The 25,688-nt window shown below is 39.6% G+C and overlaps 1 protein-coding gene across 5 annotated transcripts in view; it reads right to left on the bottom strand.

The window, feature by feature from the left end:
- The window catches only part of si:dkey-166d12.2 (rap1 GTPase-activating protein 1), a 199,099-nt gene that overhangs the window by 6,053 nt on the left and 167,358 nt on the right, over positions 1-25,688 (bottom strand). For 4 of the 5 annotated variants that reach the window (XM_034686870.1, XM_034686861.1, XM_034686844.1 and 1 more), the window contains 14 exons: positions 24,836-24,914; positions 24,699-24,752; positions 23,835-23,918; positions 23,649-23,749; positions 23,147-23,276; positions 18,532-18,687; positions 18,323-18,394; positions 18,130-18,216; positions 17,591-17,740; positions 14,426-14,557; positions 6,258-6,367; positions 3,225-3,341; positions 2,285-2,414; positions 381-480 (listed from right to left, as the gene is read on the bottom strand). In XM_034686870.1, the coding sequence (XP_034542761.1) occupies positions 381-480; positions 2,285-2,414; positions 3,225-3,341; positions 6,258-6,367; positions 14,426-14,557; positions 17,591-17,740; positions 18,130-18,216; positions 18,323-18,394; positions 18,532-18,687; positions 23,147-23,276; positions 23,649-23,749; positions 23,835-23,918; positions 24,699-24,752; positions 24,836-24,914 (1,502 nt within the window). Of the gene's footprint in view, positions 1-380; positions 481-2,284; positions 2,415-3,224; positions 3,342-6,257; positions 6,368-11,343; positions 11,422-14,425; positions 14,558-17,590; positions 17,741-18,129; positions 18,217-18,322; positions 18,395-18,531; positions 18,688-23,146; positions 23,277-23,648; positions 23,750-23,834; positions 23,919-24,698; positions 24,753-24,835; positions 24,915-25,688 lie in introns of all 5 variants that reach the window. The other variant, XM_034686878.1, reaches the window with a different exon arrangement.

Below are 25,688 nucleotides of genomic sequence, written 5' to 3'. Positions count from 1 at the left end.
TTCTGTGTATTTCTCAGATAAGCTATCTACAATAAAAGGCTGGTGTTTTCCATGTTTTCATACACTTATATGTAGAAACTGAAGGGTGAAATGTGGAGCAGGTGGCTGCAGGGTGCCATATGAACTATGGGGCCAAAGCTGGGGTGTTTGAAAGACACTGTTATTCGCAGTTGGCCCAACTTGTTCTGCTGATATCACTCAGGGGTGTTCAGATAATAATTTCTTAGAAAGCCGAGTGTTATTTTTTTACATATGCCGCATCTAGATTTCCAAGACACTGCAGATACTCTGGAAATGTGAAACTGTTGACCTTTGCTTTCTCACACCTTCAGGCTATCAGCGGCATAGTAACATAAGCCTTCGTTCGCTTCGAAACTCACCTGAAAAACTTTCCTGGTTGGTACTGCATGTATTGTCATCCAGCACAGAGCTGTACACAAAAGAGTCTTTCTTGATCGGGGTAACACAAGACACACTCTCCTGTGGGAGGAAAAGAAGATGTACAGTGTTTAACAAGGAAATGCAGTAAACAGAACCACAGCTCTGCTCCATGGCTGTATTTACATATCGTCTCCTTTTTAAGGTCCAAACTGGCGCGAGTGAAAGAGAGGAATAAACACATTAATATGTATTACTATGCAGTACTTTTTCAGACGTGTCATTTCTGAGATGTAGTGCAATCCATCAAACATTCTCACATCCTTTGTTGCCATTGTTTAGGTAACAAAAAACAAGAGATAAAAAACAAGTGGATTTCCCCCGAGAACAAGAGGAACGAATGTTAATGGAATCAGTTGTGAGGAGCTGCCGGCTGCTCTTGTTTTGATGTATGCACTTTTATTTTGCCAAACCATTTCACTTGAGTGAAATAACACTGTATGTTGATTTATGGTGTGAACAATAATAACAAACATATTGTCATACAAAGACTAGGGCGCTTAATGTGAACTGCAGTTTACACAGAAGATAAAACTCTCTTTGTGCAGGGTTACATTCAGGAACATTTGGATTCATTTAGACTGTTATAAAAAGCAACAGGTTGAGTGCCCCTCCAGAAGAACACAGAGTTTGTCATGTGAGCAAGCCGAATATGATAGTGAGGTATTTTTTGGGGGGCTTGATGTCCTATTTTCACATCAGAAAAGTGATTTCTTTTGTAAAACGACTTGCATCTCTGCTTATTTCTTGTGGCTAGACTGTGCTTCAGTAATAAAACACATTTATTTTCCAGGTTTAGTAGAGAAGACTCTGTTTAAATATGAGCTCCAGGAAAACATGCAACTTAACAGTATTAAATTATGTATTTCGATGACTACAGCTAGACTTTTGGAGTCTTGTAAGGTCATGAGATGTTGGCGCTTTACATCAATCAATCAGACTTTATTCATTAAGCACTTTTCATACAATTACAGTGTAACACAAAGTGCTGTAGATAAAAACGAATTAAAATAGAATAAATTAAAAATAATTAAATAAATAAAAAGACCCTATCCTAATCCTTACCCCAGTCCTGACCCCAAACCCACCGACAATCCTAAGGTTAAGAACACAATATATGCAAAAATAATAATAATAATAATAATAATAATAATAATAATAATAATAATAATAAATAAATAAATAAATAAATAAAAAAAGGAGAAGTTGCTCAATTAACCGGGGAAATGCTGTCATGATATATTAATGACTATTAATATATCACTTAACACTGGAGGTAAAAATAAGATGTTAAAAATCATAACAGGAAATTAAGCTCACCAGAATAAAATAAATTACTAAGATAATAAAACACTAAAATATTAAACCAGTAAAATAAACTAAAATGCTATACTTAAAAAAGAGACTAAAATTCGAACTAGATAATACATAAATAAATAAATAAAAAGTGACAACAATTTGAACTAGAAAATAAATAAATAAAGCAAGTAAGGTGAAAGAAAACTGTTTTAAGAATAAAACTCAGTTAAGAGCGAAACTAAAAAGTTGGGTCTTGAGTTTGCTTTAAAAATGTTGATGCTCTGTGCAGCCCTCTGATCTTCCAGTTGGTATTCCACAGGCATGGGCCATCACGATGAGAAGCTGCCTCACGAGAGCCTTTGTTCTAACACTTGGTACCGTTAAAAGTCCACTACCTGAAGACCCGAGGGCTCTCACATATGATAAAAGCAAATCTGATAAATAAGAAGGAGCAACATCATTTAAGAGATTTAAAAAACAATAAAATAATCTTAAAATCTATTGAATGAGAAACTCTTAATGGATCAATCTGCTTGTGTTCACCCACCAGTCCTGTCTCGTAGTCCTCATCGCCCTCGTTCTCCTCCACGACGCTGGCGAAGCTGCTGGCATTGGAGGACGAGCGAGAAAGGTCCTGGCCCTCTGGGATGGACGGCGCCCTGCAACACATCGCCGCACTACACACCTGGGTCACTCTGACCGCACAGACAGACTGATTGTATTTGATCAAAACTTCTGAAAGCCTTTTCCCCTAATTTCTACGGATATCTTATTTTCATTTCCAGAGCCTTCATAAATCAAACATTGCCATATCACAGGACCCCAGGCACTTTTTATCAAAGTGACAGCATTGTGTTTGCAACAGTGCCAAGGTGACTTAATCTTTTAAGCTGTTTCAATAGTTATTGCAACTCTCTTGATTTAATGAGGGCTTGAGATTCTCAGCAAAACTTAGAGTGCTTTGCTTTTTCTCAGACAAAACAACAACTAACAAATGAGGTCAAGCGCAGCCCCTGAGCAACAAAGTCCAAGCTAGATTAGACTTTGGACGATCTGGTCTAATTATTAGGGCTGGTCAATGAATGCACCGTGTAGCAGTCTTAAATGTAACTCAGTTCTGCTTTATCAACCTTTTGTTCTGTAATAACATCACAGTAAATACGTCTAGACTTCACCTGCAGGGGACTCCTGTAGAATCAGAAGAGGATGCATTGACCAAGAATCGCAATTTAATCAAGATACTGTGAATTTGGTCGCATGTTGTAACAAATGATAAGATATGCATACCCTAAAGATAACTTTGGTGAACATCGTAATTGAGTTTTAATGTTATAATCTACTGAACAGATGCGCTCTCTTTATATCCACCCACCCAACAGACCAGTCACCATAAATAACTCCTCAATGTGCCTGAGTGAAATATAGCATGGTATGAAATAAGAAAAGAGGTAGGGAAAAGAAAAGAAAATGCTTTTAATAATAGTCACCTGTTCTTAGTCGCTGCAAACTCTGGAGAGCTGTGATTGGACGAGTTGTCTGATCTGTTCTCCTGTGAAAAGTGGGTGCTGTCCGGCATCCTGTGAGTGCTGGGTGACACCTCCCGGCTTCAGGACAGAGATAGTAATCAACAAATGAGAATATAAACAATACAATAACAAACTCTTGATAAACACACACCAAAACCTGCTCTTTATATATGTGACATTTTCTCCTGGTTAGAGCGACACTCTAATATTGATGCAAACTCATTTTTCAACCTTTTTTTTTATTTCTGTATCTAAAAACTTTTAATTTATTTTAACAAACTGACATTTTTTAAAACTAAATTTACTTTCTTTCTTTCTTGATCTTAGATTTTAAAATATCTTTTGTTTTAATGCTTGTGCTTGTAAATTGGATACTTTCTGACAAGGTATGGCGTCATGGAATTAACCTGATATTGGATCTACAATTAGATGTTGGGCATACGGGCACCTTGCAGGGTGTCGAAGTCTGAGACAGCTTCAGGTTGCGACTCGACACAGAAAAGACTCAGTGTGTGATTCTTAATCCTTGGGAAGAAGTTCTGAGATTAATCGAATGATTAAAGGTTCATTTCAGTTAAGACAAGATCAGTTGTGATTCTGTGTTCGGCGGGACAGTAAGACTCTGCAAGTTCCGGACTTCAGAGCAGCGAGGGGGGCTGATTATTTAAAATAATCCCTCCTAATTTAAATGAATAATAAGACCTAACACTATTTACTATGTACTTTAAGTAACATAAGTACAGAGAGAGAGAGAGAGAGAGAGAGAGAGAGAGAGAGAGAGAGAGAAAGGGGAGACCAAACATAACTGGCGGCATATAAAATGTAAATGTTTGAATTGTTTGCTGTGTGTTTTTGTTAAATGTTACTGTTTTGTTTTTAACTCTGTAAAGCACTTTGAATTGCTCTTTGAATGAATAGGGTTTTAGAAATAAACTTGCCTTGCCTTGCCCTAATAAACTGCTGCATCTCTAATGTGACATGAATTGAAGAGCCCAGTCTTAATGTCAGAACAGACACATTAGTATTTAATAAATTGTATGCATTAAGAAAATAAAACATCAACTTTGAGCTGTTTTTGGTTTAAAGAAAGCTGTAACAGAGAAATGACACTCAGCATCTGTTATCAACATCTATTGTACTGCCATCAGAAAAGTGAGCACTACCTGTCTGCTCTGATGTATTTAAAGTTAAGCATGATTATTTTGTTGCAGCCTGTTGTAATTTGCATGTGATTTAATCAAGGTACAGAGGAGGGCACAGCTAAATGCCATGGCACGCTGGTGCACATTTAATCAGAGGCTGCACATTCATCAACATATGTGTCCTGCGTTTGAATATCAGAGCACGCTCTCTGTGTGTTCTTTGTTTTATTACATGATGTTCACAATGAGATCTTTTATTTCTGGCTCTTAATCTGAAATAACGTCAAAGCCTGAGACCCAGCTCATAGCATCAAGTGCATCATTTTCTATCACTACTATTTAATCTCTCTCTCTCTTTACTTTATTGATATTTCATTCTTAATTACTTCTTTTTTTATTACTTTAGTTTATTTCTGTTGAAACATTTTATTTGATGTGGTCACATTTTGCAGAGATTTTCAGCCTTTTTCCTTTTAATTTGCTATAAAAACACCTTGAACTGCGTGTTTGTTTGAAAGTTGCATCATGATAAAAGTTTACATGAGCAGAGTTGAGTTATTTTTTAATGCAGGGGTTCCCAAAGTGTGGGTCGGGACCTCCTGGGGGGTTGCGAGACACAAAGGGGGGGTTGTGAGATGTCTTCCAGAATGTTTTTTTTTTTTTTAAGTTATGTAAAAAAAAGTACATTATACCCATTATAGTAAAGAATATCGACAAACATAGTAGCAAACCTTGAAATAAAGACTTGAAAATAGAAAATGTAATGAGTTTTCTACCTTTCTTTTTGCCAGATGACTCCTTAAAGCTGCTGTTGGTAGGAATGGTTTAAAAAAAGTTACTTTTTTTTCTGCTGGGTTTGGAGAAAAGGTCATAATGCCCATCGGTACTCATCAGTAACTGGAGTAATCTGAGACTATTGCGAAATCTCTGCGTTTTCCAATGCCTCTGTATCAAGCAATGTTATTATTCCCCTCGTTCCCGTTATGACGGACCAATCATAGCTAATCTCCAATTCTCCCTGATTGGTTAAGGGGCGGCCCCTACTACGTCCTTATGAGTCCGGCACTATCGTGACTGCACACACCGATCTGTGTTGGGGGGCTAAGAAGAAATCTGGTTGGAAGGGATAGTGTTGACATTTGAAGTCCCTCTCTCTGAACAGATGTTTACTCTGTGACCACCAACAGCAGCCTTAAGTTTAGGGTTAGTGAACAGTTAATTATGAAAAGCATCAGTAGCAGTACATTATTTCATAATGGCACAGGAAACAGCCACATGCTCATATAGGTAGGATAATTTTCTGTAGACCAGCTAAATGAAGCCACATTAAATCACTTCGAGGGATAGTGGGGATTGCAAGTCTTTGGCACATATATTTTGGGGGTAGCGGACTGAAAAGTTTGGGAACCCCTGCTTTAATGCATACTTCTTTATAAGTGTTCCTGTTAATCTAAATTGAACATCCACACAAAACTTTCATTTGTATGCTGGTTTTGATGCCTTCATCAGCTGGAGAGGGTTTTGTTTGAATGTTTTGTTAACAATGAAGCATTCTTTGTCTTTGTTGAACATTTACTCCGAGTGTTTAGATCCCCATTGTTGTAAAAACCAGCCGTCTGGCAGCTGAGGACTGATCATGCAAAATCTGTTCTCCCATTTCATTCTCACCACATATGAAGTAAAGTATTGTTAATCTAAACCACCCCTCATCGGTAGCTCTATTTAAATAAAGGTTTCTTCTCGTGGCTGCTTTCCACATTTATTTATTTAATATCCCAGCGTCCATCTGTTGCAACACTATTCCCTCTTCACTTCCCACTCCCTGCTGATCGGCTCTGCTCACTCCTCTCACCTCCTCTCTTGGACCTCCTGGATGTTCTCGATGCCAATGGCGCTGCTGCGACGCGAGCTGAACGGTCCAGACTTTTTCCTGGTAGGGCTTTTCCCAGGAATGATCAATGACTGATAACGAGCAGGAAGAGAAGAGTCAGACACACACTGTGGGGATTGTGTAATCATTTCATAACCACGGCATGAATTAAACGCAGTACATAACACAGTAGGTAGTAATAGAAGAACATAATGTTTGCTGGGCGGGAATAATGAAGTGGTGGTTTAATGAATCATGGATTATGTTACGAAACATTTGATAACAGGTTTTTAAAAAAATCCATAATACAACAGTGAATAATGGTATTACATTGTTGTTAATATCCTGTTCTTCAAACTTTTTGTTTCATTTTAAATATTCAGACAGAAAAAGAAGAGCTGAACTTCAAATTTCCTTATTTAAATGCAATATGATTCAGTCCGAAGTGGCTGTGTGAGAACATAAGTGGGAGTTTGTTATTTCCTTTTCTAAATTTCTTACTTTTCTTTCAGTGTTAGAAAACACATTTCAAAGTTAAATGAGGAGGGGGTACATACAGGAGCACTGAGATGTGCAATGCAACAACATGAATTTCATAACTGCAGTAATTTGAAATAAAATTGTATCTACTTAAAAAAAAAAATCAACATTTCTACATAAGTGGTTATATACACTACCAGTAAAAAGTTTGGAAACACCTTCTCATTCAAAGGTTTGTATTTATTTTAATTATTTGAAACACTGTAGATTAATACTGAAGACATCAAACCCATGAGAGAACATATATAGAATTATTTAATTAACAAAAAAGTGTGGAAAAAAAACAGAATATGATTTATATTTTAGATTCTGTAAAGTAGCCCCCTTTTTCCTTCATGACAGCTTTGCACACTCTTGGTATTCTCTCAGTCTGCTTCATGAAGTGGTCTCCTGGAATGTTTTCTAATTAACATGAGCCTTGTCAAGAGTTTATTTGTAGATCAAAATTCTTGCCAAAGTCCTCGGTCTGCGTTTAGAACTAGTCCTCCCCTCTGTCATCTCAAATGATCAAAATGGCTTTATCCGTAATAGACAGTTATTTTCTAATGTGCAAAGGTTTCTTAACATCTTACACACTCCCTCTCAGTACGCTGCTCATGAGGCCATCATTTCGCGCAACGTGGAAAAGGCTTTCGACCGCGTTGAGTGGGATTACCTCTTCTTCACCCTAACTAAGTTTGGCTTTGGCCCCAATTTCATCTCGTGGGTCAAGCTTTTATATGCGTCACCCATGGCCTCCATCCTAACTCACCATTTAATGTCTGACCACTTCCGCCTACACAGAGGCACAAGACAGGGGTGCCCCCTGAGCCCCCTTTTGTTTGCTGTTGCTATAGAGCCTCTCGCTATAGCTTTTAGACAAAACAATAGTATAAAGGGAATTACCTGGGGAGATCAATTACTTAAAGTTTCTCTTTATACGGATGACCTCCTTCTTTTTATTTCAAACCCTGTCTCTACTCTTCCTCATGTCTTTACTTTTTGGAGCCATCTCTGGCTATAAGCTTAATTTAGAGAAGAGTGAGTATTTTCGCTTAACTCTCTCCTCTCCGCCCCCAATAAGTGTACCTTTCAAGATTGCAAAGGACTCTTTTAAGTACCTTGACGTAACTATCACTCGATCATTCTCAAAACTTTTCCAAGCTAATTTTATCCCTCTCCTTGTGTAAATCAGACTTTGCATGGTGGGCTGCTCTCCCGCATACTCTCCCCAAGTTTCTTTATTTATTTCAATGTCTGCCAATTTTTATCCCTCGTTCATTTTTTAAAACTGTGCAGCAACTAATTACCGGCTGTATATGAAGGGTCAAACCAACTAGGATATGCAAAGAATTTCTTGAAAGGCCTAAACGCCTTGGGGGTCTTTCCTCCCCAAATTTTCAATTCTATTATTGGGCTGCTAATCTGAGTAACATGTCTCTCTGGCTTCTGTCCCCCGATAGTAAAGTCTATCCTGCATGGGTTAAGATTGAGGCTTCTCTGTGTCGACCCTACTCTCTGTCTGCCCTCCTCAGGACATCACTCCCTCTTCCGGTCTCTATTCCTAAACATAATGTAGTTGTGTGGCATTCTTTAAGGATTTTAAAACAGTTTAAAGGGGACATATCACGCTTTTTTCATCAATATATATTGGTCTAAGAGGTCCCAAAAACATGTATTTAAAGTTTATGCTCAAAAAAACACTTTGAAATCAGATTTTGACCACGCCCCCTCCGGAAGTGGATGTGCCTCGGCTCTCCAGCACGTTGATCTAATGTTTACATGTTGGCTGAATATACACGGCTGCTCAGAGATCGCGTTACTTCAACCCTCTGAATCTGATCCTGACGGAGAGGCGCCTGTAGCAGGACCTTTCTGAAGGATTGGTCATAGATTTAGTGTTTCTTGTTGTTTTATTTATCAGTATGTAGACGTGTGTCTTGGTACACAGCTACGAACATGTAGCTATGTGGCTATGCTAACTAGCGCTAGCACTTATCCATGATAAATCATCCACTAGATCTTCAAATCTGCAGACGTGGGGAGTAAAACCGACCTCTGCCAGAAAGGCAGCAGGACCTTTTATGAAGGATTGGTCACAGATTTAGTGTTTCTTGTTGTTTTATTTGTCAGTATGTCGACGTGTGTCTTGGTAAACAGCTACAGCTACAGCTACAGCTATGAACATGTAGCTATGTGGCTATGCTAATTAGCGCTAGCACTTATCCATGACAAATAAAAATCATCCACTATATCTTCAAATCTGCAGACGTGGGGAGTAAAACCGACCTTTGCGTTTATTAAGAAAGCCTACAACTAGCATGCCTCCCTCCTAAGCTCCTTGTTGGCACATATTTGTGCAGGTAATGAAAAACGGGGGAGGGATTCAGTATTATTTTATACATTCTATGGGCTGAACAAGCTCCGAGCTCTGACTCCGTGACAGACCGGATATTGTTGTTACGTAACAAAAACACGGAAGTCTGAAACGGCTCGTTTCACACACATTTACAGAAAGGTGTAGAAATCAAAACAGGGGCAGAATGGATTTTTTTCATTCTTGGGGGGTTTGTAGACATGCCAGGGACACATATTTCAGGTAAAGAACCATTAAAAAGTCAATTTTGCATGATATGTCACCTTTAAGGTGTTTCATGGCATACAGGTCACTTCTGTCTTCTCTCCCATTCTTAATAACCCCTTGTTCCTTCCTTCTATTCCCTCCTCTTCATTTAATACCTGGGCTGCCAGGGGTGTACAAAGTCTTTAACACCTGTACATAAATAACATCTTTGCCAGCTTTTCTCAACTTTCAGAGAAATTTGATCTCCCTTGTTGCCACTTCTTTCACTATCTACAGGTGAGAGACTATCAGAAAGAGGTTCCCCAATTTTCCATCCTGTCCACCTGAGACTCACCTTGATCATATCATAACCCTGTGTCTGAAATCTCAAAGAAGGAGGATTGCTAAAATATCTGAATATAGTATTTCCATTAATTCCCCGTCTCTAGATATCATTAAACAACGCTGGGAAGGGGAGCTTGGTTTTGGCATTGGGGATGATGTTTGGGACACAGCCCTTAAAAATGTACACTCTTCATCTATATGTGCGCGTCACAGTCTGATCCAGTTCAAAGTCCTGCATCATCTTTATTATTGCAACTTTGCCCTGGCTAAACTGTACACTAACATAGACCCTCACTGCTATTGATGCAAAATAGTGCCTGCAACCCTTTACCACATGTTTTGGGGATGCTCAGAACTAAATACATTTTGGTCCTCCTTCTTTAATTTAATCTCTAAAATATTTAAGAACAATAGTCCCCTCTGCCCACTCACTGCTATCTTTGGTGTACCCCCAGCAAACATAACCACAACTATCAAACAGAAAAAAGCTCTTGCATTCTCTTCCATACTAGCACGGCGGTTGATATTGCTGAACTGGAAGAACGCTGCTCCACCCTCCCACACTCATCTCATCCGTAACATTATGTCTAGTCTTCAGTTGGAAAAGATCTGATACAGTGTAAATGGTGCCCTCCAGAACATTCATAGCACTTGGGATGGTTTCATGAACTTTGTCAAGGATCTTGATGGGCTGCTGTTGGACTGATTAACATCCAGCAGATTTGGTATACTGTTAAATTACTTTGACTAGCAACACTTCACATATGTGTGCAACTGGAGCCCCCCCTCCCCTATGTGTGTGAGTGTGTATAAGTGTGAGTCTGTGTGTGTATGTGTGTTTTTGTTTATTTTTATTTTGCTTTTGTTATTTTTTCTAACATTTTAATACACTCTTCAATTTCTTATTTGTTGAATATTATTATCATTATCTAATGATTGTACTTGCTCTATTTACCTATTTTTGTTTTTTGGGAGGTTTCTGTTGTTGGTTTAGTGATGTCTGGTACGTTCTACCAGCATCCTTGGTGTTCCTTTCTAGGCTAATTTTGACTATACTATGGATATTTGTGTCTATATTCAACATTGTATCCCTGATTATTATGAATGTATGTCCATGAAAACTCAATAAAAATATATTGGGAATTTTTTTTTAGTTAATTTGTAGAATGACTTGCCTTCTTAATGTGTTTGAGACTATCAGTTGTGTTGTGCAGAGGTAGGGCTAGCACACAATGGATAGCCCTATTTAAGTACTTTTGTGATCCATATTATGGCAAAACCAGATGATTTCATAGTTTTGATGTCTTCAGTATTAATCTACAATGTCGAAAATAATTAAAATAAATAAAATCCATTGAATGAGAAGGTGTGTCCAAAGTTTTGACTGGTAATGTATAAACTAGGATAAATGTTATACTAATCCACTACCAGCCATACTGTGTGTGTGCTGCTGCATGCATTCATGAAACAATATTTAAAGTAATAAATAATCAAATACCGTTATGACGTATGACACCTTTATCTCTAAAGCCTCTATAGAAACTAAAACAGGCACATTATTAAACCTTTACTCTTCTGTACATGTTAAACAAAGACATTAGAAAAGAAAACACAAGAGACAAAATAGAAATATACATGAACCTCTTCTATTGTTCCTATCCCTATGGCACTGCCTCGGCGTCCATATTTACTGGGACTTTTCCCTGGAACAAGCAATGACTGAGCCACGCAAGACGGAGCGAGGGAAGCACAGAGAGAGAGATAGAGAAGTGACAGAGAGATAGAGATAGAGAAGTGACAGATTGAAAAAAAGAGCAAGAAGGGGGAAGGAAAAAGAAAAGAACACATCATAAGATATCATGCGCATAGCACAAAGAGTTTCAAACAGCAAGGTGCAAAAGAGCCTCGATAGAAGCTTGCAGCAGCTGTTAATAGAGGAGATACTGAGGAAATATTGAGGAGGTTTTTGGGGCAAAAGCAGCCTTAAGTCCAACACAGGAGGGCAAAGCAAGAGAGGGAGCGCCACCGAGGAAGCAGGCATGTCTGCAGGTTCAGCCCTGAGGGGTACAGTTCTGCTTAGTGATGCATTCAGAGGGACAAAGGAGGGAAAAGAGGGCTGACAGAATCCAAGAGGTAGCTTTAGTTGACTTGGTCCTTTCAGAAACGGGGTTGAATTAGTTCCAATTCAAAGTGCCGCCGGTTAAAAAATCCCAAATGGCTGCATTAAGAAGCCATAATTGTGTAGATAATAAGGCAGCCAATGAGATACGGCCTATTGAGTTTGTTGACTGCGTTTCTGATGCCTATAATTGAGAAATTTGGCAGTAACCATTCTGGCTGTTGGCAGCGAGATGTGACCTCTCTGTGTGTTTTTAAAAGTAAACTTAAGACTTACCTTTTTAATCTAGCTTTTAATTTGGAGTAATTTATTTTTAGGACTGCATTATTATGTGTATTATCTGTATTATTTTAATCATTATTATTTGAATCATTGCTTTAACATTTATTTATCTTATTTAATTATTTATCTAATTATTTATTGTATTCATCTGATCTTGTTAACAAAACCTTATTTTTTTAATTTTCTTTCCACTATTACTTATTTTATTAATTTTACAGTGTTGATTTTATTTAATTTTTTAAGTATTTTATTTATAATCATGCCTTTTATAATTTTACCATTGCTGTTGTTTTCTGTCTCTCTGTTATTCTGTGAAGCACTTTGGGCGGCATGTTTTTATGTATGAAAGGTGCTATATAAATAAAGTTGAGTTGAGTTGAGTTGAGTTGAGTTGACCATAACTGAATAAGAGGTTGTTGCTGGAGATGAGCGACGGGTATAAAATGCCAAGTTATCAAAGCCAAACCCTCTACATGCCTATCTTAAAGTGACTAACTAGCTAGCTAACAACGGTTCCTGCAATAGACTGAAGCTCTATTTATGGTGGTAGCTGACCACTAAGGTTTATATATTAGACTTAAGAGGCCAAGAGAGCTTGTGGAATTTAAGAACTTGCTGCTAACATCAGGTGAATGACATATGGCAGGTCATGTAGCACAGCCTATCAACTCATCTTTACGACCAGCTGTTTTCTCTGCTGGAAAGCCAACAACAATCCTGACGCTCGTACACGGACCGCCATAAATCAGTTAATATATGAGAAACACTGAACAAGTTATGAGCCAGGTGGTGAGTAAAGTAAAGATACTTGCTAATTAGTGCTAACTCTAGATATAACTCTGATATTTGATCATGGAAAAGCTGGATTACTGACTTCTAGAAGGATTAGTATGATCTGAGGTGATAAAAAGCAATCATATAGCAGATTATATGAGATTTCACGCCCTGTAAGGTTGTTACTTATTGATACATTTGTTTTAATGATTAAAATGATAATTTGTACAAGGCTTGTAAAACTTTTTATTTCGTCGTAAGGTTTAATTTTGAAATACTTAGCCTAATGGGCATTGACCATTGACTGTATAAAATATGGACGTAGTATCTGTGACGTCACCAATTTGTTTCTAAAGCGCTGATTTGAGGCCAGTCGGCTGCGGCAGCCATATTGCTGCTGTTGAGCGATTGTGATGTAAAGAGGTGGCCTCCTAGCCAACAGCTACAGTGTTCCTGCCTGTCAGTAAAGTCAGCTGTGCCTCTCATTGGAAGACTCGTAATCTCAAAATCTTTGAAATTGCCGCGTTAGAAAAAAATTCACCCCCCTACAGTGTGTGCCGATCGAGAAATGAGCTATCCAGACTACACTCGTCTTTTGTACCAGGCTGTAAACATGTTTATTTCTGCTGTAAAGATCGTCTTTTTTGAATTGGTGTACATATGGTTTCCGGTACTTCCAGAGCCAACCTAAAGCGGATCATCGATGAACTGCAGTTTTTAGCACTTCATCATTGGACTTATTGGACTTATTTTTAGACCGGAGGTTGCCACGTGGGATTGACTCACTTTTGGGAGCAGCCTCAAGTGGCGATTTGAGGAACTGCACTTTTGGCACTTAGGCATTTAAAAATATATATATTTTCTCAAATGTTTCTGCTTGCATCAACCCCGTCTTTTAAAAAGAGACCCAAACAGGACAGTTAGCTTCTTGCATTTGTGTTGTGTGCCATGCATACGCTGCAGCCACACATGCACAAACACAAGGCTGCGAAGAGAAGGAGGGAAAAGTCATGACAAAAGCAAAGTGAGGAGGGAGGGAGTCTGGGTAGTCAGACAGTGGTTACACTCACTTAAAAACTCAGGATAGAGACTAAACTGGGGCTCACATACAATCAAAAAAAATATATCAACAGACACATGAATGGATACTCTATCTTTAACACCAACCTACACATCTGACTGTCACCCTGTATGGTGATGAAGACTCTCAACAGATGATAATGAATGATGTGCTGAGAATGCTGCTGTTTTGTCCAACAAAACTGTAGTTGTTAATAGGAGCGCTTTGTGTAAATGGAAAAGCAATCAATGGAAGCTGCTTCAATACACAGAAAAAAAAGGTTCCAAAATGAGAAACGAAAGCGAGTGCTTTGATGTTATAATACTGAGAAACTAAAGTGCTACAGAGTGCCAACAGGAGTAATTTGCTGAAGTGCTGCTTACACAAAAGAATGGGGCTGTGTGTTTATCCACTGTGCTGAGAGAGGTGAAAACATCCTGGATGCATGTGTTAGTTGGGCATCATGTGAACCAAAGTGGGCTACTTACAATCCCTGGGGTTTTGGGGCTCTCTGCGGGATTGTGGGTAAAGCTGCCACTGTGACTAGTGGAGACTGTGTGTGACTTCTTGTTACTGAGGCCCATGGCGTCCATAGACTGGCTTCTGCTGCGGATGACCCGCTACAGAGAGAGACGAGGAGATACTGTCAGTAGATTGTGTGTGATGTTCTTCAGTGAGTACAGTTTGTTTAAAGAGCTGCACCCTCTTATCCAATTTATAGTCATCCCTGGCTCTAAAACTAAGACGGTACAAGCTCCACTCTTTAAAAAATGTCTACATCCGAACCAAGTAGCAACTACATCGTCTGCTTCAGGTTGTTTCTGTCAAACTTCTCATAGGAAATAGTAAAAAAGAAGTTACACTACACCAAAACTGAATCTTTGAATGTTGCACGCATAAGCTACTACTACTTTATACACAGACTGTCAACTGTATGAGGTATGCTTTAATTGTTCAAAAGAAACTGGTCTTCCTCACAGTACATGTTTCACTATGTCAGAATATTAAAAGCAAAGGTGTTCATAGGAAAAAATAATGATGGTTGCCTTCCATTTAACTGCCTCTGGTTTGCTCGCACTGTGCATGGTGACTCACTGTCTCACTATCACAGCTTACTGTGACACTTACAACCATATCATATATAAAGCATGTATAATGTTAGGAAGCCAATCCAGTAAACTAAATATGCATTCTTGCTAATGGCCAGCAGGGGGCAACTCCTCTGGTTGCAAAACAGGAGTATCTATCAGAACATAGACCCTCTTACTCTTGATTTCTTACCTTAGTGAATATTTTTACTTTGATTTAGCCTTAATATAATTGATTTAAAAAATATTAAAAAAATTAATGTGGAAGCAGATTACATTAAAGCACCTGTGAGGAGTTTTCAACTGGTTGTGAAACAGACTGAAATTGATACTGATGCCTCTTTGTTGCCTACAAAACCAAACAAGACCACCAGCCACAAGATTGAAAACTTCTATATAGTTATTTTGATTTGTGCGACTGCTGCAAGAGGGTAGAAGTTTGACAGTAAGACTGGCGGCATGCAAAAGAAACAGCCTTTAATAAAAAATATTCCTGATGTGTGACGCATTTGACTGTCACAAGAAAGCGGGATGACATCTTTCGTCAGACAAGAACTAATGTGATAAACTGTACATCTGTGCCAAAAATCGACACAAACCAAAAACTCCTCGCAGCAGCTTTAAAGCACCTGTGAGGGTTTTTTAGCTGGTTATGACACAGACACAAATAAATACTGAAGAATCTATGTAAGCTGCAAAAGCATAAAGACTGATTCATTATGTTGAGCTAACTTTAATGCCTGAAACTACTGGTGCAATACCAATTTGTCCACATTGGGCGCCAAAATCAACACAAACTGAAGGGTCCTCACGGGAGCTTTAAAGGTTGTTTTCTAATTTCGCAGATGAATTTGTGCTCACTCAAAAGTTTCATTGACCTGCAGAATGTCCATAATGTTGACTTGTGTTTTTAGAGTAATTTGGGTCCCTAAGAAAAATAAAATAGGCAACCACAGGCAGTCAATAAAAGTATCAGAAATATCTATCAGCTACTTTCAGACACTTTGCCTAAGATGAGAGTAAAGATGATATTTGCATAATATGCATCCACACTCTTGTCAAAATATTGTCACTCCTGGCTTCAAGAAAACAAGATGGCAACAGTTATAACACCAAACTTATGTCTTTGTAATAGGAACAGGAAACATTGGCCATGTTTTCCTCTTAAACGCAGCACATAACTAAGCCATTGTTATCATTTTAGAAACACCTGCTGCTTTTTGTCATGGTGAGTTAAATCTCTGCAGTGGCAAAGACCAATCAGGACTACACTGTATATAGTTTATCCTATGCACGGTTACTTTATTGCAAACTCAGAGGCACTTGATACAACGTCAACAACTCTGCAGATTGCCTGGTTGTCCTCGACATAGTGTTGCTGTCAATGCAACTGCATGTTTAACCTGTTGTGGAGGACGAATGTGTGAATATTTTATCGTAAATTACAATCTATCGGGGCACAAGCATGCATCAATGGACATGTGCGAGTATATGTGTGTGCACGTAATCTGTCAGTGGTTTGTGCTTGTGCTTGTGTGTGTGTGTGTGTGTGTGTGTGTGTGTGTGTGTGTGTGTGTGTGTGTGCGTGTTTGTTTGCAGGACTAGTTATGAACACTTAGAGGTAGTGCAGGTCAACAGGCAGGAGGCGGGGACTGTGTGAAAGAGATGTAGGTTTACAGAAGGTCGTAGAGATTGGAGGCTTTGCAAGTGAGGAGAATAAAGCCTCATCTCTTATCTCCTAAGTCGTCATTAAACGGGGAAAATCCACTCTGGGGTTTGTGTCATGGGAGGAGAAGAAAATATACAGTGTGAATGAGGAAGGATGTGTGAGAAAGTAGGAAAGACCAAGTGGGAAATCTTTGCAGATGTGATTTGTAGAGTTGTTAGCGCTGGAAGGAGAGGCAGCGAGACGACAGTGAGGAAGATTTGCAGGCACAAGTTCATTCATACAAATGCAGTGAATGAAGCTATGAAGAGGACATGGATCTAAAGAGACAATTAAGACTGAGATAGAAGGTTGTAATTTCTCTGAAGCTGAGTGGAAATACAGAAAAGATGGCTGAGAACTCGTTGGTGTCACAAACAAAAGAGACAGACAGTGCGGGAGCTGCCCATGGGGAGAAAACTGCATCATCAGCTCTCTAATGAGGGGTCATTAAATCGTTCATCACGCATACACAATCGCAGCTTCCACCACCATGCCACTGCAATAGGGCTTCGCTCCACCACCCTAATGGTCATTGATGGAGCACACTCAGTCAGAGCAAAGTGCCTCTCATACACGACAGACGCTCTCTAGCCTCAAAACCACACCATCGTGAGAAAACACACTGAGGTCAGCAGTCACAGCCAAGTAAGGAAATCAAATGCCACAAGAGCTGCTCCTCTGAGATATGGACATTTTTTTTCTATACTTTGTTTTGGTATGTGTGAATACCCAGAATCCCAGCCAGGAGACAGGAGGACAGGGGGTGAAAAAGCATCCAAAAAGTTCCTCCATACCGCTCTCTCTCATGCATGTGCAGATTAAAGGTGCTGCTCTCCAAATAAGAAACGGAACTTTACCTTGAAGGATTCAAAGAAGCCTCCTCCTCCTCCTCCTGCGCCACCACCGTTCTCCAGCTTTTCTTCATCTCCAACCAGACCCATCATGGACTGGCTGTTTATGTGCAGCTCTTCATAAAGAGTCTCCAGCAGGGCCGAACGTGTGCGCTCCTGTTAATGACAGAGTCTGTTAAATATCAACGGAGGGATGGATCGATGAATGTGTGTTTTAATTGAATGCTTCTACTGAGCGCCTGATCTAAGTCACTGGCACCCTTAATCTAACTGGATTAAGAGTTGCTTAATGTAAAGCATTTGTGTTACATCAAGCTGTCAAATCTAGGGACTAATTCATGTTGTCATTAAAATTCATTTCAATCATTAAAACAGCCAACTTGACGCACACCTTTGCAAACATATCTTTCTAGATGCACACACACACACACACACACACACACACACACACACACACACACACACACACACACACACACACACACACACACACACACACACACACACACAGATCATCCAACTTCCATGTCACACACACTTCTCACCTCAAGCTTTGCAAACTTCTCTGCTTTGTAGCAGGCATACTCTGCATTGATGAGCTTAGTAAAGAGGAATTCACGGAACTCCGGACCCTGAGGAAAGAAAGTACAGAAACAGAGAGGTGGAGAACTTAAAGGTCTATCATGGAGTCTGTCCTTGAAAGGAGGAGTGAGTTTGTGGATTTGTGTGACTGTTAACCTTCTTGAAGATGGCTGGGTCAGGTAGAGCGGGCCCAAAGAAAGGTACGTCATCCCGTGCTGTCACAGACACCTTGAGGAGAAAGAAGGTAAGCATACGCTGAGAAACTTGACAACTGGTTTTAAAGCCACACAGAGGAATAAAAGCTCCTGAATAATCAATGACTGAATATAAAACAGGTTTAAGTGACGCTGGCTGAGGAGACTGACCTTGTAGATGACATTGTCCGTACATGCATTCTCCACCTGTACCACCGCATAAGCATGCAGGAAGTTAGACTGAATCATGTCCGGTACAAATGGAGTGTTCTCCTCCTGGAACACGATGGCTACTATGTCATTGCCTATGTGCCTCTTCCTCTGCAGCTGCATGGGACAGAAAAACACAGAGCAGAAACAACTCAAATCACCACTTAGAGAGTCAAAGACACGGGCCAAAGTTCCAGGATTACTTCCAGCATTTTCACTAAAAGATTGGCTCGGAGAAAGTCTAGTCCCAGAGGAGGACATGACTTTGGTCCAGTAGTTGAATTTCTTTTCTGAGGTATTTGACCTTTCATGTGAACACAACTTTCACTCAAACATGTGGATCTGTGTGAATATTTGTAGATCTGTGTACAGATTTATAGATCTGTTTACGCATTTGTAGATTTGTGTATGCATTCTTAGACCTGTTTACGTATTTATAGACCTTTGTACACATTTGTAGATCTATAAATGAATTTTGAGATCTGTTTACACATTTGCAGATCTATGTCTACATTTGTAGATCTATGTCCACGTTTGTAGATCTGTGGACTCATTTGTAGAGCTATGTCCACATTTGTAGATCTGTTTATACATTTGTAGATCTGTGTACACATTTTTTGGTTTGTGTACACATTTGTAGATCTGTGAATGTATTTGTAGTACTGTCTACGCATTTGGAGATCTGTGTACACATTTGTAGATATGTGTACACATTTGTAGATCTATGCCCATATTTGTAGATCTGTGTATGCATTTGTAGATCTTTGTTCACAGTTGTAGATCTGTGTAGTGATTTGTAGATCTTTGTATGCATTTGCATAGTTTTCCTACAATCGTAGCTCCACAGATGTAATGTTAGATTTACTTTTAAGAACAACTTTCCCCTTGAGTGAGCCAGCTTTTGCAGCTTCTCCAGGATGTCACTCTGTCTTCCCTGCCGTGAGTAATGACTTGTACAGTTTCCATACGTATACAGCAAATGTTTCAGACAGTACCTTTTAATTGCACTTAAACTGTTTGTGCAGGTGTTTGTAAATTATGCATGTTTTTTGCAATGAGGCACATTTGCATAGAATGGAGATATTTAGTCCAAAAGAAAAGCATAATGGCTCATTTGAATATGTGCAAGCAGCACCAGAGCACTGTGTGCTGTGTGCTCTGAACTTCAGTTTGCAATGCACTTTGTCTGTTGCATGTGCTTTGTGAATTAAGACGACATCTTTTTGGCTCTTGCTGCTGTGCAATCCTTTAGTGAATCAGAGCCTTAGTTAGCTTTATTTGAAGGTTTGATACACTGAAGAATCTACTTTTGCTAAGTAAAAGAAATAAAACAAACTCACATGAAACAGGTTCCCTCATGGAAGTTATATACAGCTATCACTAAGCTGGAGTAATTTAGGCCTTGCATTTAGTTGATGGTGTGAGAGATGTATGGATTTGAATACCAGCTAATGAAATGTGAAGTTTGTGATAAACAGCTGCAGTCAGCAACCCAAATCATTGCTCCTGAATTGCTGCATTCTCCTTCTTGCCAGAAAGCTTTAAGTTGCCAAAAGGATACTCGTAAACTTGAAAGACAGAGTGTGCTTGAGTATTCAGTTTTTATCAGGGCATTATCTATAACAAAGCTTGGTGTTACAAATCATTGTCGAGACATCTGCCTCCTATGCTAGAATATAAATCTTGTGGATTTATTGCCTTTTGCTACGAAGGTAATTCAGACTGCATGTTACTCCCGTTGATATCAGAGAAAATCTTCATTTTTGAAGAGCAAATATGTGTCATTAGGACTTGAAAATACGATAGGCATTTTTTCCCTGTTTGAAATCTGAATCATCTTTTCCCTGCATGTTTCTCTTGAACAATCAGACTTTAAAATACTCTGAAATGTTATCAGAATGTCAAAGCATATTCTGTTCAGCTCTCATTTAAGAAAAAAAATCTTTCCTTAGAATCTGTGATCCATGTCATTCCACAGCAGCCTGTGGAGACAGATGTATCAGACTTTGCAAACAGCTACTTTACAGTTCGGTGATAAACAGAAAAGCTGATGCAAAAATAGATTCTCAGAGTAAACAGAAAAAAAACAGAGCAAGCTCCCAAGTTTCATCTCTGAACACAATGACACCAGTGCTATCAGCTCCCAGTGTTTACCTGCTGTCAGTTATCAGGCTGTTCAATGCAGCATACTGCTTTATACGAGCCACTTCACACCTGTTGGTATTAGCTTTAGTGATAGCCAGAGCAGTAATAAAATGTCCCAAGAGTTGATCGATTGTGTGCAAAGTAAATATTTGCGCTGGGTTTTATGGGTGATTCACTTCCAGCAAGCAGAATAATTATTTTACAGCCGCTGTCTGTCAAACACCGTGTGTTCACATGAGAACAATCAACCATCTGTTTCAGGCACTGGCAAGTTTTCATGGATGCACCCAGATGTATTTAGTGAATGGATTTAATCAGGAAGGGAGTGTGAGAACCCAAACTTCATTCAATATGCACAAATGTCTCAGACAGTTATCCCAATGAAATAAGGGATACACTGAGTGGCCTTGTAATGGCTGGAGAGAAATTTCACAGTGAAATACACAGAGGTTTAGGAGACATTTCAATCCTGTTTGATAGATGTATGTAGGCCTAATGAAGAATCAGTTCAGAAAATATATATGGGGTGCCATTGGCTTAGTGGGTTAGGCACACACCTCATTTACAGGGTCCTTAGTCCTTGTCGCAGTGGTCGCATGTTCAACTCCCGGCCTCTACCATTTACAGCATGTCTTTCCCTACTCTCTACTCCAGACATTTCCTGTCTCTATCCAGCTTTCCTATCCAATAAAGGCAACCCCCCCCCCCCCCCCCATAAGGAAAATGTATCATTATTTTTTATTTTTTATTTTTTATAGTTATATTTTTTGAGCTTTTTGCCTTTATTCGATAGGACAGCTGAAGAGAGATAGGAAATGTGGGGAGTAGAGAGCGGGGGAAGACATGCAGGAAATCGCGGCCGGGAGTCGAACTGGCAACCTCTGCAAAGAGGACTGTAGCCTCTGTATGTGGGGCACTTAGACTGCTAGGCCACCAGCGCCCCAATAAAGACAATTTATATATATATAAGTAATGAATTTTAAGTCATATATTTGTCTAAAGGCATTTCTTTGACAGCAGTGAAGGCTGAGGGGGAAAACAGGATCCACGCAGCTGCAGAGACATGGCAGCCAGGTTACATCCCAGTATCACCCCTGCAGTTTAAGAGCTGTCAGCTTTATTATTTACATACACTTTCCCTGCACAAATAGACAATGAAACTCAAACAACAGGTAGACGTGTAAAACAAAGGCTGGAGTAAGACAACTAAAACATTAGTTGTCTCAGATCCTGCAACCTCACTTCTTCTATTCCTGTCCCTGAAGTAGATCTACGTTTACAGCTGCACCTTTTAAGTTCCCTCATGAATCATCCCATGTGGGTGTTGTTTATGTTCTCCGTGTCCCTTCAAGCCTTGACGGTATGGACCATCTGTGCGGGGTTATTGTGGTTACAAAGTTCGAACCTGAGAGGTGGTGCAGAGCGAAAGAGGACGACTAATGCAACTTAAAGAGACACGGCATCAAAGAGAAAGTCTTCAGTGGGGAAACTTCAATGCAGGAACTGAACACTGTGTCAGAGGTGACGCTTTCGATAGTGCTATATATATTGTACAGTATGGCTACGTGAGGACGACAAATGTGCAAACCGTTATATGTAAAAGGACTAAATGACAGATACACATCTCCCCTGTGCTCATTCAGTTGTAAAGGTAGAATTGATGTTCTGAAGAATAAGCATATTTAGGTTAATGCATGTGGTGTTAATTATTTTTATTTTTCTGTTTTTATTTTTTTTGATATTGTTATTTTTACCCTTCGTATGAATTAATTAATTATTTTAAATATTATCCTATTTATTAGTTTACTAGTGTGATGAGTCACGCAGTTGTTCGTTTCAGTTGCTGGGTTGATGGCGTTCTCACTTCAAACAAACCGCTCCAGGGTTCGACGTGAAGCAAGCCGAGACCACGTCTTCTAGGCAACCTCTGCTAGCTTGTTTTGTTTCACATCAGAGTGTCATTGCTGTGTTCACATACTGTATGTCCTAAAGATCTGAGCAAAGGAGGGAAAAACGCCCCCTCTTTCGGACATCGTCTCCAAACAATCCTGGTGTGAAAACTCCCTCACAGTTTCCAGTCTCTATGCTAAACTAAGCTGGCTCTGGCTTCGTCTTTAAAACTTGAGAGTCTCTAAATATGAACTTCTTCTTATTAAACTCTTTATAATAACAGGAAAGAAAGAGTTTTCCCCAAAATGTCTCCCTTAAAGCCTCTAACAAGTGATGTTTACATGTTCAGATTCAAAGGATTCATCGTGTTTCATCATTGCTCACATGAAGCTGTTGGATTTTTCAGCCCTGACCCGTTAGCAGCTGCAGTCCAATGAAACCAGGACTAACAAGAAGAAGCCTCTACAGATTTACAAAGGATGACTGCTCTGAAAACGCTAATTAGGTTCCCACATAATTAATCACTGGAGTGTCAGCGTACCTGCTGTGAGTCTCCTTCTGTGTAAGGCAGCTTGGTGGACACATGAAACATAATATCCTTATTATGGAAAGTCGTGTAGACGGACTCTGTCCCCGTTTGACCATGAGTGACATCCAGCCCACCCCGAAACCTGCAGATGAAAAAAGGCAAAGAAGAAGAGATGGGAGAACAAAGGGCGTGAGTAAGAAGAAAGACAGACAAGAAAATACGGAGAGAGGACTGCATGAAAAAGGCTGATAAAAAAACAGAACAAAGGGAGGGAAACATGAGAGCATGCTCTCAAACGCTCGCTCCATCCACGCTCTTCCATCATTGAACAAACGCCAAGGGCACTCCTGCCCACTCAATCACCATGTCAGCCACACCACAAATATCAGGACACTCCAAATCGCTCTTTCAGGGATTCATTTAAAGCCAGCTCTAATCAATAGCAGAGTGAGTGATGGCCTAGTTCTGACCGACACAAGGTGGAGCACCAAAACTGAGAATGAAGCTTCCAAACCCTTTAAAGTCATGAAGCTCGATCTTATGGCCCAGAAACTCTAAGAACTCCATGAAGGCAGGACTTTCCTCCATGTTCCCGAACAGCTCCTCCTCTGAAGTCTGAGTGGAGGGAGCAAACAACACTTTCAGGAGGAGTGACATCATCAGCTAAAGATTAGCAGTGTTATCTCTGAAGCACACTCACCTGGCCAAATCTTTGATAAATAACACCGAACTTGAAGTTGTTGCTGATCACGTGCTCATCGAAGGTGACGATGAGTCTTGACGCCTGAGGAGAGACCAGGAAGCTTACAGAAATGTGGTGTTGGGAGATGAAGTTGTAATTGAAACAATCACAATGGAGTAAAATCCTGTTAGAGTCAGTAGTATTTCCTCAAAAGAAAATATATTTAATCCTTCCAGGACTTCTTTTTTTCCTGCTAGACTGAGGGCAAAGATATAACCACACCAACACAAGTTTCTTAAAGCCCTCGTAACTGTGAGGTGTTTTTAACTGGTTGCGGAACAGATTGAAATTGATACTGACCGTTCTTTAAGACCTACAAAAGCAAACAAGACCACCAGAGACTGACCATTTCTTTTCATTTTGATTATTAATGCCTGAAACTGCTGCAAGAGGGAAGGAGTCTGAACAGATTATTGACAACACACTGAAGAAACAACCTTCCTTATCACAAAGTGTGACACATTTGAGTCTCCGAAGAAAGCAGGATAGGATTTTTTTCTTCGGTATGTACAGGACAAGGTCAGAAAAGTAATAAGATGTACATCTTCTCAGCTTGATGTTAATCGCTTCGTCTGACACTTAACCTGCAGCAGCAGTTACAGACTTTAAAAATAGCTATGCAGGAAACATCAACCTGCTCGTTCACAGTCTTGTTGCTGCTGTAGCCTCTACAGAAGCATTAGTTTTAATAGAAACCTGTTTCATAGCAGATAAAACTCCTCAAAAGGGCTCTCACTGACAGCAGAGGCAGTGCTTGTGACTTATTCTGAACATGGAGCTGTAACTGTTCTCATGTTGTTGGATAAGAAGGCGAGTGCTTACCTTTGGATACAGGACGGGGTAAAACCGATCCACGTTTACTTCTTCACAAACAAGCTGCAAGGAGAAAAGTAGATTGAGTTTTCCTCATTCCAAACATGAAGTGAAGAGCAGCTTTAACTATTGATTCTGCAGGTTACCTTGGCCATCTGAACCACGTTGGGGAACTCGGTAAGGCAGGAAATGGGAATCACATCGTGGTAGGTTTTTACCTTTGTGCTGAAATGAAAACGAAATGCTTTTAAATCCAAAGCAGTTCAGCTGCTTAGCATTCAAGCTAGTGAACTTCCAGTTTATAGGGGATTCTATAGATGCTGTGGAGCTGGGAGCGTAATGGTCTCTCCCCTGTTTGAGCACAGATTGCCTGGGAGAGGGTCAAACAGGCATGATTACTTTTCTAAGGGGTCACTGCTTCAGTGGAGGGGTACAGTAAGCATTATCATATAAACAATACGTCTACTGAGAGCTAAAAGGAGCTCAATGACACTGTTCAGATAATAGCTACATTACTGAGATGCTCTTTGTTGCTTTAAAATAAAATAAAAAATTGTATCTGCACACAAACAACATTCCTGACCGTGGGAGGTAGTTAAACAGTCATATAATTGTCTTTGCAGCATTTCACCAAACCGCTCACATCTGTGATCTACAATACAATACGACAGCAATACAATACAATGGCCACAGATGTCCACTGCACTGTAAAAAATCTGAATTGAATTCAAACTGAAAAATTCAGGGAAATAAAAAAAGCAGATAATTCAGCGTTTTCAAAACCCTTCTCTTCCTGTTACTGCCTCAGCTTTCTGCACAAGTGGTGAACTCAGAGCCGTACTGGATAATACTCTGTAGAGTTTTGGTGGTGGTATCTTTTTAAACCTTTCTAAAATCAAAAGAAAAAGAGTAAAGGACTTAGGAGAGGTTTGAAATAGGAGTGTAGCGGCTATTATCTTTAGCCTGTATGTAGACATGTTGTTACAAGAGTTGGATGAT

The sequence above is a fragment of the Notolabrus celidotus genome, chromosome 1, assembly GCF_009762535.1.
Source record: "Notolabrus celidotus isolate fNotCel1 chromosome 1, fNotCel1.pri, whole genome shotgun sequence".
Classification (NCBI taxonomy): Eukaryota; Metazoa; Chordata; class Actinopteri; order Labriformes; family Labridae; genus Notolabrus; species Notolabrus celidotus.
Note: the sequence above shows the minus strand (reverse complement) of the source record. Positions and strands in the feature narration are given on the sequence as shown.